At 36.8% G+C, this 18,399-nt stretch overlaps 1 protein-coding gene across 1 annotated transcript in view; it reads right to left on the bottom strand.

Moving 5' to 3' along the window:
• The window catches only part of Acss3 (acyl-CoA synthetase short chain family member 3), a 184,821-nt gene that overhangs the window by 4,675 nt on the left and 161,747 nt on the right, over positions 1 to 18,399 (bottom strand). The window contains exons 12-13 of the mRNA XM_035451839.1: positions 11,370 to 11,451; positions 9,139 to 9,261 (exon numbers count right to left, since the gene is read on the bottom strand). Of these exons, the coding sequence (XP_035307730.1) occupies positions 9,139 to 9,261; positions 11,370 to 11,451 (205 nt within the window). The remainder of the gene's footprint in view (positions 1 to 9,138; positions 9,262 to 11,369; positions 11,452 to 18,399) is intronic.

The raw sequence follows: 18,399 nt of genomic DNA, 5'->3' as shown, positions 1-18,399 counted from the left end.
CCATGGGTAAGTGTGATAGGTAGGGTGTTAGTGGGATTCAGGGGAGGAAGGGAGGGAGAGGGAACTGGGATTGACATGTAAAACAATCTTGTTTCTAATTTAAATAAAAAATGGAGAAAAAATAAACTACTCAAAAACAAACAACAAACAACAAAAACCCAAACACTTAGGGGAGATTTGTCATGCACACGATCCCTGGTATCCTATTATCATCACTATAGGGACCAGTTTCTATAGTACTCACCCTAGCTCTGTAGGTATTACTTTGCAAAACTGCTATCTCTATAGTGTCACAGACTTATTTACTGCAGGAAATGTAGATGGCTATGGTTCAATTATCTGCTTAGATGGAACTTACAAATTTGTAGGTGCAAAAGTCCTCCTCTGAGAGTGATGTGTATGTCACTCTTTCCAAATGTAGAATGAGAGAAACATGATACAAAGACAATGATCCAAAGCTTATTCTCTGAAGTTATTCCATCTTCTATTCATTCATTCATTCAACACACATTGGATGCTTTCTAAACATCAGTGCTACTACAGTAAGCTCAGTGAAGAGCAAAAGAAGCATAGAGTAGGGTGCTGGGTGGTTTTGTGTCCCTCAGTGATGAACAGCACTGCTGAAGTGTAAGACTAATAGACCCTTTCCTTCCCAAATTGCCTTTTGGACATGGTGTTTCTTTGAAGCAATAGAAACCCTAAGACAAGTATTTCATGGACCTTAGTCTACCAGAGAAGAAAGATATTAATAAGTCATCATGACTTATTTTTATGACCATGTAGCTATAAAAGGGTTAAGGTATCTGAGAGGATGGATTATAGCAAGATAGCACCAAAACTGCTAATGCCACACAAGGATATGGACCCCAGAGACATCTTCCCTTAGCAAAAAAAAAAAAAAAAGCAATAGGAAGATATGGGTAGACATTTACCTGACAAGGAATAAGGGAAAATCTCAGTGAAACTAAACAAGATCAATTCAGATCAGCAAGAAGTGAGTGAGGCTGGAAATCGAAGAGCAGGCAATGGTGATGGTAGCAGAGAAGCTACAACTTGCTAAATGGCAGCTGCTTAGGGGATTTAACTAAACTTGTATTTTAGCAGCACTGGGAAAGAGATAAGCAATTTCTGGAAGAAATTCAAAGTCAGAGTGAAATTTTAAGGTGTATATTTAGGGTAGTCATAGCATTATAATAAATGAAGCAGAAAGTAGAAAATTCCCACGGAGATCGTGCCTTCATGTATACATAGCCTCCGTGACTCATCAGCACCAAAGTGGCATATTTGTTACAAGGAACTAACATTGGAAATTTCCATCACTCAATTCCATAGTCTAAACTCTTGAGCATCTTTGTTATAATCTAATGGGTTTTGACAACTTATGACATGTATCACCACCGTACAATGCACAGAATAGCTTGATCTCTTTTAAAGTGCCCCATCTATACTCTATTTTCATGAACCCTTAGTAATGTTAGTCATTTTGCTCTACCCAAATTCCTTTTCATAGCTCCATAAATTATGACCGTATGGCTTCTGTTTTCAGATTCACTTTTTTATTTATATTGGATTTTTATTTTGGGGAGGTTTTTTTCTTTTGTTTGTTTGTTAAGCTAGAAATTTCTAGGATTAGGAAGAAAACATCACATATTGCCTTGGAGCTGTTCCCTTCAGATACCTTGAAGACACCCAAGTAGAGAAATTGTTCTAAAGGGATCTGAGAAGATTCAAAGATTCGTGGTCTTAGTACTTTCATTGAGTAAGAAAGTACTAAGAAGAAAATTTGAAGGACATAAGGAACATCGACATCTATTGGAATCACATAAAAGAAGCAACTGAAAAAGTAGAGAAAGCCACTGAACTGCTCTGGTACATGGTTACCGAGGTTCAGCATCTTCATCAGTATTACCAGGATATATTCAGAGGTATTGTAACTACTAAAACAGAAAAGTTATTTAATATTGGGTGAAACTGAAATGGCCAGGGATCTTTTTGGAGAATATAGCACTATATGGAAATATATTCGGTCACATTTGAGTCATTCTTAAAATAACAAAGTAGCTAACTTAGAAAACTTTGTGCTTGATGAGAGCAGAGCCAAGCTCCCTGAAGAAATGTACAAAAACACTGCCCCAGGCAGAATTTTCAGAGTAAATTCCCACACACCCAGGGATATTATTAGATTAATTAATAAACTTAAACTATTGCTACAAATGAAAGAATGAACTCCAATGTCTTTCCCACAGACACTGTCTACAGCAGTAAGAGAGAGGAAGAAAGAACATGCTGACTCCTGCTCATGTTGTCTCACTTACCCTGAGCTAGAAAATTTCAGTCATAATTTTCATGCGGACGCTTTGAACTTCCTCAAATTTTTCAGTACTCTATCTCCTCACTAAGCTTTCAAAGATTAATCAGTATTTAAAATAGATCTTATCACTAAGTAGGCACAGAAGGCTATTTCTTGTACTGGGATCTGCAAAAATAATGTCCTTTTAAATTTATAAAGAACTATTTGACAGCTTCATTTTCTTGTACAAAGAATGGAAAGAACCAAATATCCTAAAATATTTCTAAGAGTAGTTTTCATAGACTATCAGCTGATTTTATGTCCTTCACTAATTTATACCCTTTTAAAATTTTATTTAGCCCTCTGATCGATCATTCAATACCAAGTGGTAAGCCCTGAAATCATATACACAAGCAATACTAAACAGACTCTGTAAGGTATATATGAATATATTTATGAATATATCTTATATATGTACATATGAAAATTGGCCATGAATTTAATGAGAGATATATTCTAGGGGTTAAAGGAAGCAAAGGGAAAAAAGGAACTGAGGAAACAATACTTCAAGAAAATAAGTTAAAATTTAAACTTTTAATTAGTAAAACTAGGAAAGGATAAGTATTTTAGCATTAAAAATCAGCACTTAGCTGTTACTTTTATAGAAATGGGGTTTTCAGTAGACTCAGAATCTTACATTCTTTTGAAATACACTAAAACATAAGTTTCTGGTTATCACAAATTATAGCCTTTCAACAATAAGATAATAGCATATTAACATTAAAAGTCATGTTCCGCTGAGTGTGTTATGAATCACTTTCTACTAATACTCATCACAGTCTACTTTAAAAAGTGTTAACAGTCCATCCTTGCTCATTGAAAACTTTAGAAACAAATAGTAAGATTGGGCATATCAATAACAGGTAGTAAAAATATCAGAACATTGCAGGCACCTGCTGTATATTAATTTTTAAGTGATTTTCTGAGAAGCAAGAACATGCCAATAAGTGGATGACTCTAAGGAATATTCCAAATAAAGGGAAACCAAACCAGATATAAAATCAAGTGATTAGTTTCTCATTAAACATGAATATTCAATAAAAGTTATTTATTTATAATAAAAGAGAATTCAGAACCAAGGGCTAAAAATATTCTAAGACCCTGCAACAATACCTCTGTTGGAAATCAATAACTCCAGTCCATTTTCTTTATTTTTCTACTTTATCTGCTTTTTTGAGCTTGCCTAAATTCTGCTGTTACATACAGTGAGGAGGACAACAGTAGAAGCATAAAAGTCCACAGCACATAATTGAGTATGACAACAGTTTCCATTTTAAAAGAAAGGAAACTAAGAGCTCTAACCGATAAGAGCTATGCAAATATCACTTTCATAGTTTGATTAGCTAGGCTTCAAGAAATGCATATGAATGTTGGCACTAATCTTCTAAAAAGCAAGAAATTAAAATTTCATGCAAGCGGAACCAGCATTTGACAACACTTTGAAATACATGAAGCAAAAATTTCTAATTCAGGTTATGACAAAATGCTGTCATTTAATAATAGGATATTACAATAGCACATTATAGACACATGTTCTAGGGCATTTTATGATTTTTTTTATTCAAAAACACCTCGCTGACTGACACTAAAAAAAAAAAAAGTGGGGACATCACTCCAAGAAAAGTAAAGTTGTTTAGTTTGTCCTCAAATCAGGCATGGGCATTAGAGAAGGTGAACCTGCCAATTACAAGGAGAAGAATGGGGTTTTGTAATCTTTTGAGCCTGATACACCAAATTGTTAATCATGTGAGCTCAAGTTTTTTTTCCTTCATTGCTTTGTTCTTTTTCTATTCCATGCAGTATAATAACTAGTCTAGAGTTCTGCTCTAGGAATTTTTAAAATGCAGTAACTAGTACCATTTCTAGTTACAATGACATGTGACCAACTAAAATACCTATCAGATGGTTCATGGTTACATTACACCTTTCTCAGTAGTATGCTTTTACATATAAATGGCAAAATTAATGTAACTCAGTTTTTTGGAGTATTTTATGAAGATCTCAAGAATCAACAATATACATATTTCTTAATGTAAATATAGTGCTCTAGAAGTTAAGAACTGAAAGTGTTTCACAAACCACAGTGTAAAACTAGTTGGCTACATTTTCCATTTTCTTTTTCCAATGTTTAATTTTTATTTTTATTGGCATTAGTCATTATATACAGTGACGAGCATATAAAGAAAAATGTCCTACACCCTCCTGTTACTCCTATCTGCATTTCCCTTCTCTCTCCCTTCCCTAGTTTTCTGATTTATAATATATTTCCCATATCCTCAAATGTGGAACTTCCAATCAGTGTGTAGAGAAAAAAAAAACAAACAAACAAAAAAAAACAAGAAAAACATGCAATACCTTGGCAGAGGACAAAATGAAGGAACAGAGAAAACTTGAAGCAGGTTTTATCTTCCCTATTCCAGTTCAATACTACAAAAAAATTCAGAACCAGTTCCTGAACCCCCCAGACGCTCCACATTTCACACCTATTGAACATTAAGTAAGCTGAACTCCTTTCTTCTCATGAAGAACAGCACACCCTGTGGGAGGGAGAGCAGGCATCCCTTCACTCCATAATAAAAGCATAGAAGACTCACTGTTCATTGCCTTCCTCATCTGGACCCATGAAGACCAAGAATGGATCTCTGCTGACTTGCCCTGCTTGATCTCAGGACTTGCCAGTATTCACACAGACCTTTACCTGTCTTCTCCCTGTGTGTATCATACTTAAGAAAACTGTGTACTGTGGGATGAACCCAGGTAACACAATTGCCAAGTGAAACATCAGTTTATCACATAGAAACCAGTTAGAGGGGAACAGTGCCATAGGAAATAAGGACTTGATATTTGGATTATGTAGTTAGCTTTAAAGTCAGTACTCTATCCTCTCAACCACTCTGAGAATTCAAAGATTTTTTTGATACCTTAATGAGGGAGGGCACTGGATGAGTCACTACAGGAAAAGAAAAGTTAAGAAGGGGACACAGACAATGATACCTTCCTGGAGCAAACTCTGTAGGACCAAGTACAGGTGCAGGAAAACCTGAAATGAAGTGAATAAATTGATGGAGGTTCAGTGTGGAGGAGACTAAGAGCTGAAAATTTCACCAAGCACCCTCCGCTCAGAACTTCTGTATTTCACAGCTGAGAGCAAAGATGACTGTCAGAGACAAAACTCTCCCTGTACTTCAGGTATGAAATGAGGAAAAACATTAAGTTGGAAGACTCCAGAACTCTGTATGATCTTCTATGTAAATTGTACATTATTAACCAAAAACTCAGTCACAAAAAGACAAACATGGTATGTACTCACTCATATATGGATTTTAGACATAGAGCAAAGGATTATCAGTCTACAATCCACACCACTAGAGAAGCTAGAAAACAAGGAGGACCCTAAGAGAGACATGCATGGCCCCTGGAAAATGGGAAAGGGAAAAGAGCTCCAGAGTAAACTGGGAGCATGGGGGAAGGGGAGCGGGATCTAGGAGAAAGAGAAGGGGAGAAGAGGAGGGGAGAGGAAGACATGAGGGAGCAGGAAGGTTGAGTCAGGGCAAGATTGGAGAAGACCAAGATAAGAGATACCATAATATAGGGAGCCATTATAGGTTTAAAGAGAAATCTGGCACTAGGGAAATGTCCAGAGATCTACAAGGTTGACTCGAACTAACAATCTAAGCAATACTGGAGAGGCTACCTTAAATGCCCTTTCCTGATAATGAGATTGATGACTACCTTATATGCCATGCTAGAGCCTTCATCCAGTAGCTGATGGAAGCAGAAGCAGACACCTACAGCTAAAGGCTGCACTGAACTCCTGGAATACAGTTGCAGAGAGGGAGGAGTGATGAGCAAAGGGGTCAAGACCAGGCTGGTGAAACCCACCAAAACAGCTGACCTGAACAAGGGGAAGCTCATGGACCCTAGACTGATAGCTGTGAAACCAGCATAGGACTGATCCAGACCCCCTTAACATGGGTGTCAGTGAGGAGGCCTTGGCCATCTATGGGGCCTCTGGTAGGAAATCAGTATTTATCCCTAGAATACAAATGGACTTTTGGAGCCCATTCCACATAGACACATTCTCAGCCTAGACACATGGGGGAGGGCCTAGGCCCAGCTGGAAATGATATGACAGTCTTTGAAGATCCCCTATGGACGGCCTCACTGTATGGGCTTAGCAGAAAAGGGATAGGATAAGGGGTTAGTGGGCTGCAGGGGAGGATAGGAGGGAGAGGGAACTGGGATTGATATGTAAAGAAGTTTGTTTCTAATTTAAATAAAAATAGAAAACCATCCCAGAAAAGCAAATAAAGAAAAATACTGCCTTTCCACAGCCTAACTTTATGGGTTTACATCATATATAATTCAAAAATAGAAATGATTAATTCTAGACCCCTCTAGCCATCCTATTGGCTTTCACCACTCTCACTAGTAGTGCATAAGAAAGCTCATCCAGTTCACAAAGGCCAGAAAAATAAACATAGGAACCTTCATATTAAGCCAGGCATTGGTGGCACATGCCTTTAATCCCAGCACTTGGGAGGCATAGGCAGGCTGATCTCTGTGAGTTTGAGGCCAGCCTGGTCTCCAGAGAGAGTGCCAGGATAGGCTCCAAAACTACACAGAGAAACCCTGTCTCGAAAAACCAAAACCAAAACCAAAACCAAAAACAAAAAAACTTCATATTAAAAAAGAGAAAATAAACTATATTCATAGTAATATGCTTGTTAGTATTCAGGCAAATATACTGCTCTGTCCTTGAGGTCTTGACAGGATATGCCCTCAGCTGTAGCCACTAAGAGCACCTGTGCACATTTGCTATGTTCCCCTTTAAAAGGGTCCTGCCCACCTCCCATCCTTCTCTCTCTTTTTCTGCTTCTCTTCCTGTCTTCTCTGTCCGTCCCTCTCTCTCTCCCTTTTCCCTTCCTCCTCTTGCATGTCTCTCTCTGTCTGTCTCTCTCTCTCCCTGCTTCTTTCTTTCTCTTCTGCTGCTCCCGGACTCCAGATGCTGGTTTCCCACATCCCTACACCCCCTTTTCCCACTCCCTGTCCCCTAAGAAAAACCCCTCCATGTGAGCTTTGTCACATGGGGTCTTTCTTGAGCTGCTTTTTTAAAATCACAACAGTGCTTGTACACAAACTATATTAAGATGCCTAAAGGTTAAAAAAATTCATTTAAAATTACTTGCATATATTTAGCAAAATAGCATAGTACATTAAATTTAGAAAAGTCAAAACATTTACATTTACTAGCAAGGAGTATTTGTAAACTACTTAAAATATATCCTACCCTCAATAGCTAAACATCAGATGCTTGACCATTCATCTGCCAAAATTTGTTATAAAAAACAAAATATCAAAGAATATCTACAGCAATGGGGAGGCAATAAAGATTATGGACTGGAAGGTCAAAATCATTTGCATATAAACTTTCCTAGGGGAATCTGTAGATGTAATACCTATGGGTTTTGCTATAACAGTCAACATTGGTGAGTGGATTCATTGTAGCCATAGAAAAGCTCATCATGTCTATAAATGTAGAAGAGCCAGAGCAGCTAAAATGATATTGAGAAAGAGCAGCAAGTGCAGAAAACACACTATTTGACCTTAAAATCCTCTTCAGAGCTGCACTATCAATCCAGCCTGTTACTGGAGAAATGGCAGACTCCTAGACTAATGACAGGTGAGCTAAAAACAGACCACTCAAATAGCATCAACTGATTTGTGGCAGATAAGTTAAGGTGATTCAGGGGGGAGGAGGAAAGTGATACTGTAAAAAACTGTATTACTAAAACACTAATCAGGACATTTAAAACAGACAGGCATATTTTTTCAGATATTCCGTCAAAAATGCATGACAAATAGGCGTGCAAACATTGTTAATTGTCACCTCAGTGAAAAAATAAAACATAATGAAGTATTATTATCCTCCTACTAGAATGGTTTAAAGATTAGTAACAATACCAAGATAAGAAGAAAGAATTGTCTAATGCTGTCAGTGGTTATACAAAATGTTGCATGAACTCAGGAAGAGTTTTACAGTTCATCATAAACATACTTAGGTACTCTCTACTAGCCTAGTAAATACATTGTAAGTACATAGTCTACAACATTAAAATGGTTATTACACAAAGAACCTGAAATTGAATGTATATAATACTACTACAGACAATTGTCCAAAATTAGAACAACCCACTTGTCCAATGAATGAATAGATACATAAACTCTTCAGGGCATCTATATATTGTAACTCTACACAGGAATGTTAAAGAAACAGAATCTGTGCAAATATAAAAAGTCAGAGTTTGCACAATGAAATAGATTTACCCTATTTAGTTAAAATATAAATAATGAAAGAATGATTTTAGATGCTTGTATAAGTTACACTGAAAAAAATTCCAGAAATTGAGAGTAAAATAAAATTGTTGCTTGAGGACTACAAGCAAGTCTGATTACGAAGGAGTACTATTCCATGTTTCTAAAGATGGTGGAGTATTTGGTAGCAAGCAGCAAATGTACACAGGCATTTTCCACACGGAACAAATATGTGCAAGTGCTTAAAATTTCTCATCTAACACATATGAAGGGAAGAGTAAGTGTGGATAAGATGAAAACCCACAAAAGCAGAAGAGGCAGAAAGACACAGATAGGTATGTGTTGCAGAGAGAAGATCCTAGCCTTTCTCACAAATGAAGGCATGGATTTCCAGATGACTGAAGCTCAGTATTTCTTCAGTTCATCACTGTTCATTGTCACTACTTGCTACAAAGAGGAGTATTCATCAATACCTCTTCAATAGCACCTGCAGAAATCCTGTGGCCTGCAACATTTATTACATCATCCACTCGAGACATAACATATAAGTAACCTTCTTCATCCATGTAGCCAGCATCCATAGTGTCATAGTATCCCTGAAAATAAAAATGCATATAATATTTAGTTAGCATGCAGTGGTCGATAACAACATGTTCATTTACAAAGCCTGGTAAAATACAAATAATTCATTTGCACTGTTGAAATTTATATTCTATCCTTTGATAATAGATACAAGAATCTATATAAATATAACACTCAGAGTTTATACAATGAAAGAGATTCACCATAGTTAATTAAAAATTAAATGATGAAAGAACAATTTTCAAATGAGACATAATTGATTTATTATGAGCACTTGACTATTTTCACAAGCTTTGAGATTACGTCACTATTGGTTTTGAATACTAACTAGATATTATTGCTTCTCTGACCACTAGGTAAATTAAACTGTCCTTATATATGTTCAAGCTAAGTATTTGAACTTAGGATTCTAACATTTGTGAACACAATTACATTTTTAATGGAGAAGTGATGGCTCAATATTTCTGGTATATTTTGATGATATAAGGGAATTTTTAATAAAGATATCAAATTGTATCTATTTCAAAACTTTCTATAAAATTATAGAGAGAAATCACCATAGAGTTTATTGGCTTTGATTGGGATTGAACTCAGGCCTCAGTGAAACTTAATAATGAGCATGAAATATAATATTACACCAATCTTAGGGTAACACACCTTTGTTCTTTCAGAAATCACAATAGAAGGAAGAATAAAAATTATGAAGAAAACTTCATATTATATTGCCTTTAATACTTCTAATTTATCTGATACTTGTGTATAAGCCTAGACTCTAAAACAAACCCAGACAAATGACTAATTTTATCTGTTAGCCTTTGTAATACCTGATATGGTTCACTCTGAAAAGAGCTAATACAGTACTCCTTTCCAGACTTCAATGAACTCTACAAAATGAGTTATATTATGGAGGGCAGCTTCTGGCACACATCCTCAGGAATTGCAATTCTTACTGGATACAGTAATTATGAGAGGCCAATTAGAGAAACAGTTAAGGGCAGACTATTTTGGTTTCGGCCTCAGCCTTTCTCCTCTAACCTGCATGAGCTCTGATTAAGTTGCTTGACCACCAATGCTTTTATAAGCCTGTAGATGAGAGGCATGAGGTCAGGAAATAAGGGAAAATGTCAAGGTACCTCATGTAGTTTAACAATGCACTGGGACTTAGAGGGGATTTTTGATCTCATGCTGAAACCACATGTACATATTACTTGCCATCATCAGGTGATAATGAATTGTATCAGAACACTGATGAATTACTGTGGCTCATCATACAGACTGAATTGGCTGACTGGAGTCAAGTCAAATGACAAATATTTCTGCCACACTCGATAGGACAAATGTTTAATCTTGGCTTTTGAGGTCACTTGACTCTGGGATGTTTTTCTAAAGAAAGCTATTTAATACTTGTCATTTGTCTAGTTGAGTAGGGCATCTATCTTTCACTCACACACAATGAAGCAGGAATGCTAAGTATTTGGACTCGTGTTTTTTTATGAAATCTTCAGCATTCATTTTTACTTGGCACATAATAAGGACAAGGTGAGGGTAGGATGTTGATGTGGACTATCAAGAAAGTGTTGCCATGAACATGGCACTTGACATGGGTGACGGATGAGAAACTGACACACTCAGGGGAGGGACTGGGCTTTCTGAATACTGTTCCTAACCTTCATCTTTATTTAAAAAAATGGTATTTCAAACTAAAGAGATAAATAAGGGCTGTCAAAACTAGATAATGGATTGGGAAACACATTTGTTAGTGGAGGTATCCTAATGACTTTTGTACTCTGAGTGGTTTCCGGCTCTCAGTCTGTACAGAGGATTCCAATAAAATGTCCTGAATGATTGGAATACAATACTACTGGATTGGTTTCTTAAATATTCTGATACTTATAGTTAGTAAGAGTGAATAAAAACTTCCTATGTGTAGAGATTGACAATAATTATCCACATGACTGGATTGGATAATTATGATTTGGTCATTGTTATCCCTGAGACCTGAAAACTGGTTTGTATACATTTGAAGAGTTCTTTTTTATTTATGATCCTAGAAGCATGTTACTTAAGGTATGAGGCAAAAAAACAGCACATGAAAAACTTAAAAATATACTAAGGTTCTCACAGGAAATTTCTCGAAGTATAAATGCTTGAAAGCCTCCTGATTCTTCCAGAGTCCTGAAAATGCCCCAGGTGGTAACGGCAACCTTATACAAACACAGGGAAGACAAAATAACTAAGAATAAAGCTAAACAGACAATCAATAATAACTATTAATATTATTTTACATTGCGCTAAAATAATGGAACTGCTCATTCAAATACAGACCATTAATTTGCTGGGAAGATCATGTTTAAATTTGAGGGCAAGTAAATAATAATACAATTATTTAAGAATTATTATGGTTTCTTAACAGGACACTCACACAACTAAAATACTAACAAACACTGGGTTTCAGTGGAAAACATAATTTCTGGAAATTGAACAAATGAACTAAGTGAATTATTTAAGAAAAAACTTATGGAAAATTATTTTTTAAAAAAATCAACATTTCAATTTTCACTTTTGTCTGCACAGTGAAATATTTTCATTTAGGTAGTTAGTATACAATCTTGTCTTTGAAGCCTTTATTCCTCCCTCCCCTTTGAAGTTGCCTTTTTCTGAATATTCTTCTTTCTTTTCAAGACCATTAATTAAGCCCTGTATATTTTTTAACTCCAAGGAATGCATGGAAACATGGAGCATAGGAATAGAAGGTTTTGTATTTCTTTCCTATACAACCAATCCTATATTTGCTTTTTTTTTCAGACCGTATCAAATTAGTGATATTTGCACAGAAATGCTTAACCTCTATGACTCATCTATCTGTGTTTATATAAACCAGAATAAATTCTTATGGTTCTTAATAAGATGTGACTATCAACAGCACAAATTCTGGAAACAGAATATTTTTACGTTCTTTATTATTTAGAAATTTAAATGTGATAGCAATGAAGATTTTCAAGTCATTAAGTTAGAAACATTACCAAGTCAATTGATGATGTCGCAATTTTATTCCTGATAAAAGTGAAAGTGAAGCAGAGATGACTACTGCCCACATGAGACAACTTGACACATCCACCCCATACAGTGTTGTCAGTGCAGAGATGATGGAGGCAGGCATGGTCAGAGTGTCATACCAGTATCAGGCATACACGGCAGTGAATTTTATTGCCGCAAGTGTCAGAAGATGCTAATACATGTGGGAGTAGCTGTGATTACCTGTGGGCCTCCCTCACTGGCACTCCCCTTTTCTACCAAGTTCAGCCACCCTGTGGTTAGCTCAAATTTCCTCTTAATAGGACTTTAATTTGCTCTCTTAAAAATAAATTAAGAATATGCTATTATTTCAAAACATTGTGTAATCACAGAAAATGCATGGGAAAGCAATTAGCAATCCCAAAATGCAAAACAACAGCAAAAGCTACAGAAATGTTGGCTCATGGCTACTGTTGCAGTCCTTACCATCCTACTCATCATTTAATCTGTTTAGAGGCAGCAGGCTGAAGGTGATAAACCCTCTAGGTGCTTTCAAATGACTTTACCATGCTAATCTTTCTAAATGGCCTGGTAAACAATTTTGCTTTATCATTTTGTTTTAAATCAGCATGTTAACATTTTGCAAAAAGGAATAAAAGTCAGTTTCAAACACTGAAATATAACATGAATATAACAGCACCTAATAATCAAGTTAAGGGCATCACTGAGATGCCAAAAGTAGAGAAGTAAAACAGATGTTAAGTGGAAAATCAAATTCCACAAAAGGCCAGGAGGAACAGCAATAATGGATGAAGCAGATTATCTGTTAAATGAATGATAATAAATCTGATGTGCTTCACACTGAAGAGGTCACTTTCAGTTTCTCCCGCAAAATGTATCAAGGTATGGAGCCCTTTTTAACACTCCTGGTATCATTTTGGACAGACACATGGTTTTAAGACATACCTCTTTGTTACATTATGAGAAAAAATAAAGCTGAAATAATTCATGATAACTGACATCCACATTGGTGTAAGGATAACAGAAAGAGTGTGTTGGTATGTAGGATGCACAAATATATTCCTCATAATGTGCTTACGGAGCAACGTAAGCATCTACACAAAAGCAGAAATTCTGTTTCATAGACATCTGTTTAGCTTCCCCACTATCCCCACACACACCTCACACATCTCTCTTATTCTTATGAAGCTCCTGTCCAGGTTTCAAAATGAAACCTCCCTTCTGTTTAAAGGCCCATTATGTTAGATCCTCACATATACAATACTGTTTTGTTCTAACCCTCTCCCTCTCATCTTGAAACCTGATTCATAGCCTTAAGGACCTTATATTCTATACCTTGATACATTTTGCGGGAGAAACTGAAAGTGACCTCTTCAGTGTGAAGCACATCAGATTTATTATCATTCATTTAACAGATAATCTGCTTCATCCATTATTGCTGTTCCTCCTGGCCTTTTGTGGAATTTGATTTTCCACTTAACATATAAGGGCCCCATTCCTGAAGAAAATCATGAGTTAGGCATCAGTTTGCTGTTTCCATGTATGTGTTTAACTTGGAATGTAGAGAGATAGAAAGTTTGAGTTTCATACTCAACTTGTATCTTCAGAAGAGGAGCCATCATTTATGACATTCATTATGATGGTAAGGTAGTGTGGCTAATGTCTGTTATCCAAACACTCAGAAGGTAAAGGCAGGGAAATCAGTAGTTGAAGAGCAGCCTCAGCCTCTCTCTCTCTCTCTCTCTCTCTCTCTCTCTCTCTCTCTCTCTCTCTCTCTCTCTCTCTCTCTCTCTCTCTCTCTCTCTCTCTCTCTCTCTCACACACACACACACACACACACACACACACAGGCACACCACCACCACCACCACCAACAACAACAACAACAAATGAATAAACACTAATCCTATGTATAGAAGAGGAAGAAGAAAACTGAGGGAAAACAACAATCTAGAAAGATTTAGAAGCAGGAGATCATGGTATCTATGATAGGAAGTCTGAAAATACTAATAATGACCAATTTTCCACAAGCCCAAATGAAGGACAAACTTTCCTTTAAAATTTAGTGATGAAACTTAGTATTTATATGAAATATTTTGAAGATCCTTAAGACTGTAATTTATGACATGTAGATCAGAAAAAAAAGGAGAGGCTGGAGAGCAAGCATGAATGTTTTTATGAGACAGCCTCTCACAGGCTGGCCACATTTATGGACCAACTCCATTTATGGACCAAGCTGGCCACAAACTAAAGAGATCTACCTGCCTCTGACTCTTGCTCATGAGTGCTGGGGTTAAAACCTTGTGCTACCAAGCCAGGTGGTGGTGCATACCTTAATCTCATCACTCAGGAGGCAGAGGTAGGTAGATCTCTGTGAATTTTCGGTCAGCCTGGTCTACAGAGCTATTTCCATGACAGGCTCCAAAGCTACTGAGAAACCCTGTCTGGAAAAACAAAAAACAAAAAACAAAAGGCTACTAAACTTGTTTACACTATACTTAAATGTCTGTACTGTCTTTAACTAGGAGAGATGCTGGTTCATGACTTAACTCAGGAAGTAATTTGTGGAGAGAAGATGAAGGTATGAAAAATTGAAAGACCATGAGAGGAATTATTCAACTGTTACATTCGTTTGTAAATTCATATTTGTGGTAATTCATTTCCTTCATTCATTTACTTCACTTGCTATTTCCTCAGTGCTTGCTACCCCTTACTCTGCATGCCATGCATTAATAATACAATAATATATACTGTGATCTCTGGTGCATGGAGATCTGGCATAAGGAAAATGCAAAAATTTAGTATTTTAACAATAGTTGTGGTGATACATTGATGATGATATAAAGCTTGCTTGAAGATCAGAATGCAAAGCTACCCACAGCCATAGAGGCCAGGCAGTGGTAGCACACACCTTTAATCCCAGAAGTCACACTAGTTAGCCATAGAGGCTGGACTGTGGTGGTTTATGCCTTTAATCTTAGCACTAGAGAGGTGTATAAGTCAGGAGCTCAGGGTCTCATTAAGTTATTCAGTATTCAGTCTTCAGCATTCAGTTTCCAGACCTGGTGAGGACAGCATCGCCCCAGCCTTGGTAAAGCTAAGAGCTAGTGGCTGACTGCTTTGTTTTTCTGATGTTCAGTTTGAACCCCAATATCTGTCTCTGGGTTTTTATTGTTCATATTATAGGAGAGAGTCTATAGTCAATGATGCTTTCTCCATTATTATTATATTATATATTTTATATTATATCACATCTCCAAGTGAGTTAAATAATGTAAAGTGAAAATCCCCAAGATACTTCGAGAAAAATATTTTATAGGATTAAATTGAGCTCTGCATTTCCAGAAGGAAATTTTCTATCCCTATTTAAGATATGTATTGCTAGAAATGTCAAGTGTGGTTGTCTCAAGTCAATGAAATACTTCAAGAAAACAGCTTAATTGTTCACAACTGCAGCGCCATTTTGAGATTAAGGAAGGGGATGATCTCTGCACCTTGCTAACAAGATGTGGTACTTCAATAAATTCAGATGTTTTTCTTTCAGTATTGAAAAGGGTGTCTAAGCAATGACCCCTGAGGCAAATTTCATAATACAAGAGAAATACAGAAAAATTCCAGAATGGAAAGTATTTGTGATATATAGATACATAGGATAGATGGATAAATAGATGATATAGATTGATGATAGGCAGATTAATAGATAGAGATATACTTATGACAGTTAATTTATAGATCAATGGATAGATAAATAGAAGATAGAGAGATAGATTCATGATAGATAGATGATAGACAGATTAATAGATATATAGATACACGAAGGATGGATGGATAGATAGATAGATAGATAGATAGATAGATAGATAGATAGATAGATAGATAAAGCATAAGATCCAGACAGAAGTTATATGCAGACACAGAGACAACTTTTGGGGGCAGTATTCCAATCCAACCAAACCCGTTTGAATTTTTGATATATTAAATATTATCCAGATAGAAATGCAATTCCTCCTGCTGTAGTAATGGTACAATGGGGTCTTTTTCTGATGTCTTACAAAAGAAACACTGTCTACTATTACAATGAAAAGAACACACTGGCCTGGAAGGAAGGAGAGGTGAGAAAATATTCAAACAATCATGTTATCGGCTATTTTCATCCTTCAAATTCTACGACTCTATTATGCTTTCCCCGACTCTTGTAAGCAGTGTGAAATTAGATTCTTATTTTATTTCCCTAATTGTAAATTAGTTCAGTTTAGGTAACATCCTTTCCAAAGAGACCATACTGAATAGGGAAAGAAATAATCATGGAAGCAGTGGTTCTTGTGTAAGGAGGAGGCCAGAGTATTACAAGACCATTAAAAAGCAAGAACAGGGAGGGTAAGGCCTTCCATATGGGGTCATCAGAGTCTATCATATCCTTTGGGATAGGGCCTAGGCCCACTCCCATATGTCTTGGCTCATGGAGTATCCCTCTATGTGGAATGGGCCCCCAAAGTCCACACCTATGCAGGGGATAATTACTGATCTACTACAGGAGGCCACATAGATTTCCGAGTTCTCCTCACTGAAACCCACATTCCTGGGGTCTAGATCAGTCCCATGCTGGTTTCCCAGCTATCAGTCTGGGGACCAAGAGCTTCTGTTGTTCACGTTAGCTGTTTCTGTGGGTTTCATCAGCCTGGTCTGGACCCCTTTGCTCATTATTCGTCCTTCTCTGCAACTGGATTCCAGTTCAGTTCAGTGATTAGTTGTGGGTGTCTGCTTCTACTTCCACCAGCTTCTGGATGAAGACTATAGGATGGCATATAAGTCAGTCATCAATCTCATTATCAGGGGAGGGCATTTAAGTTAGCCTCTCCTCCATTGCTTAGATTGTTAGTTGGTGTCATTTTTGTAGATTTCCAGACATTTCCCTAGTGTCTCATTACTCTTTAAACCTAAAATGCATCCCTCTATTATGTCTCCTTTCTTTTTTCTTCTATTCTTCCCCCCAGTCAACCTTTCTGCAAGTTTTAAAGGCAGAAACACAAACAGTAATACAAATTGAACTCCAAAATATAAAACCTCAGTGTTCTTGTGTTTGCCTGGAGTTCAGAGTGCCCTGGCTTATTCAGTAGCTGTGACGTCTCTGGTGTTTCTCTCACTGACTGGCTTCTGCACTATCCAGTTTATGCTCCAAGTGCATGTCTATACCTGTGACACAAAGGAGAAAGGGAAACCCAGACTCCCAGATATCTGGATCATATCTTAAACAATAAACATTGATGAGTATTTCGATTAGAAACTTTAGGAGAAAAACTATTTTGATAACTTGACCAGAGAAAAATCCTCTATTAAATATAATTTAAAATAATAGTTGATCATGTATCAAACTCTTTGTGGGCATTGATCTCTATACATGTCATTTGTTGGATGCAGTTGATTATATTTTGTCTACAAGAAAAATAAATTAATTTAAAAATATAAAAAAGCAAGACCAGAATGTCACTTGCTGAAGATGGTAACCAAGTCCTGAGTTGTCTGCAATACAAAACTCCCCTTGACTTGATGTTTCCTAAGCCTCTTGTGGAACAAACTTTATTCTCTATTCTACTCAGAAACCCTAGGATCCAAAAATAAAGACCTAATTTCTGTTTCCGGTAGAATTCTGGAATGAAGCACTATGTTTGGCCTCTTGGCAGTACCTACAGGGTCCAGAGGGAGGTGTTTCTTGGGATGCAAATATAAAGTTATGTTTTATTTATAGAAGAGAAGGCCTAAAACAATTCCTTCTCTCTGTATGTATCAAGATAGAGTGGGTTCTGGCTGTGTTACTACTAATGCTACATTTTGTTTCATGTCAAAATTGAGGAAGGTGCCAATCTCTTCATCTACCTGAGTGTTACCACAGGGCCAGTAAAGGATCACACTAAAACCAGGATCTGAGATTTAGAAGAGAGTAGGACTAAAACCCTGCAGCATACTTGTTTTAGTTAAAGGATACACCCCAAAGAAGCTCCCCTGTTGCTTTCCTGAGGTGAGAGCACACTGAATGAAGAGCTGCTATGAAGCTGCCATGATGGGAACAAACATCATTAATGGTCAGGATGAGAAACTGGCAGACAGGGAAGTAAAAG

The sequence above is a fragment of the Cricetulus griseus genome, assembly GCF_003668045.3.
Source record: "Cricetulus griseus strain 17A/GY chromosome 1 unlocalized genomic scaffold, alternate assembly CriGri-PICRH-1.0 chr1_0, whole genome shotgun sequence".
NCBI lineage: Eukaryota > Metazoa > Chordata > Mammalia > Rodentia > Cricetidae > Cricetulus > Cricetulus griseus.
This window is presented reverse-complemented; position numbering and strand designations above follow the sequence as displayed.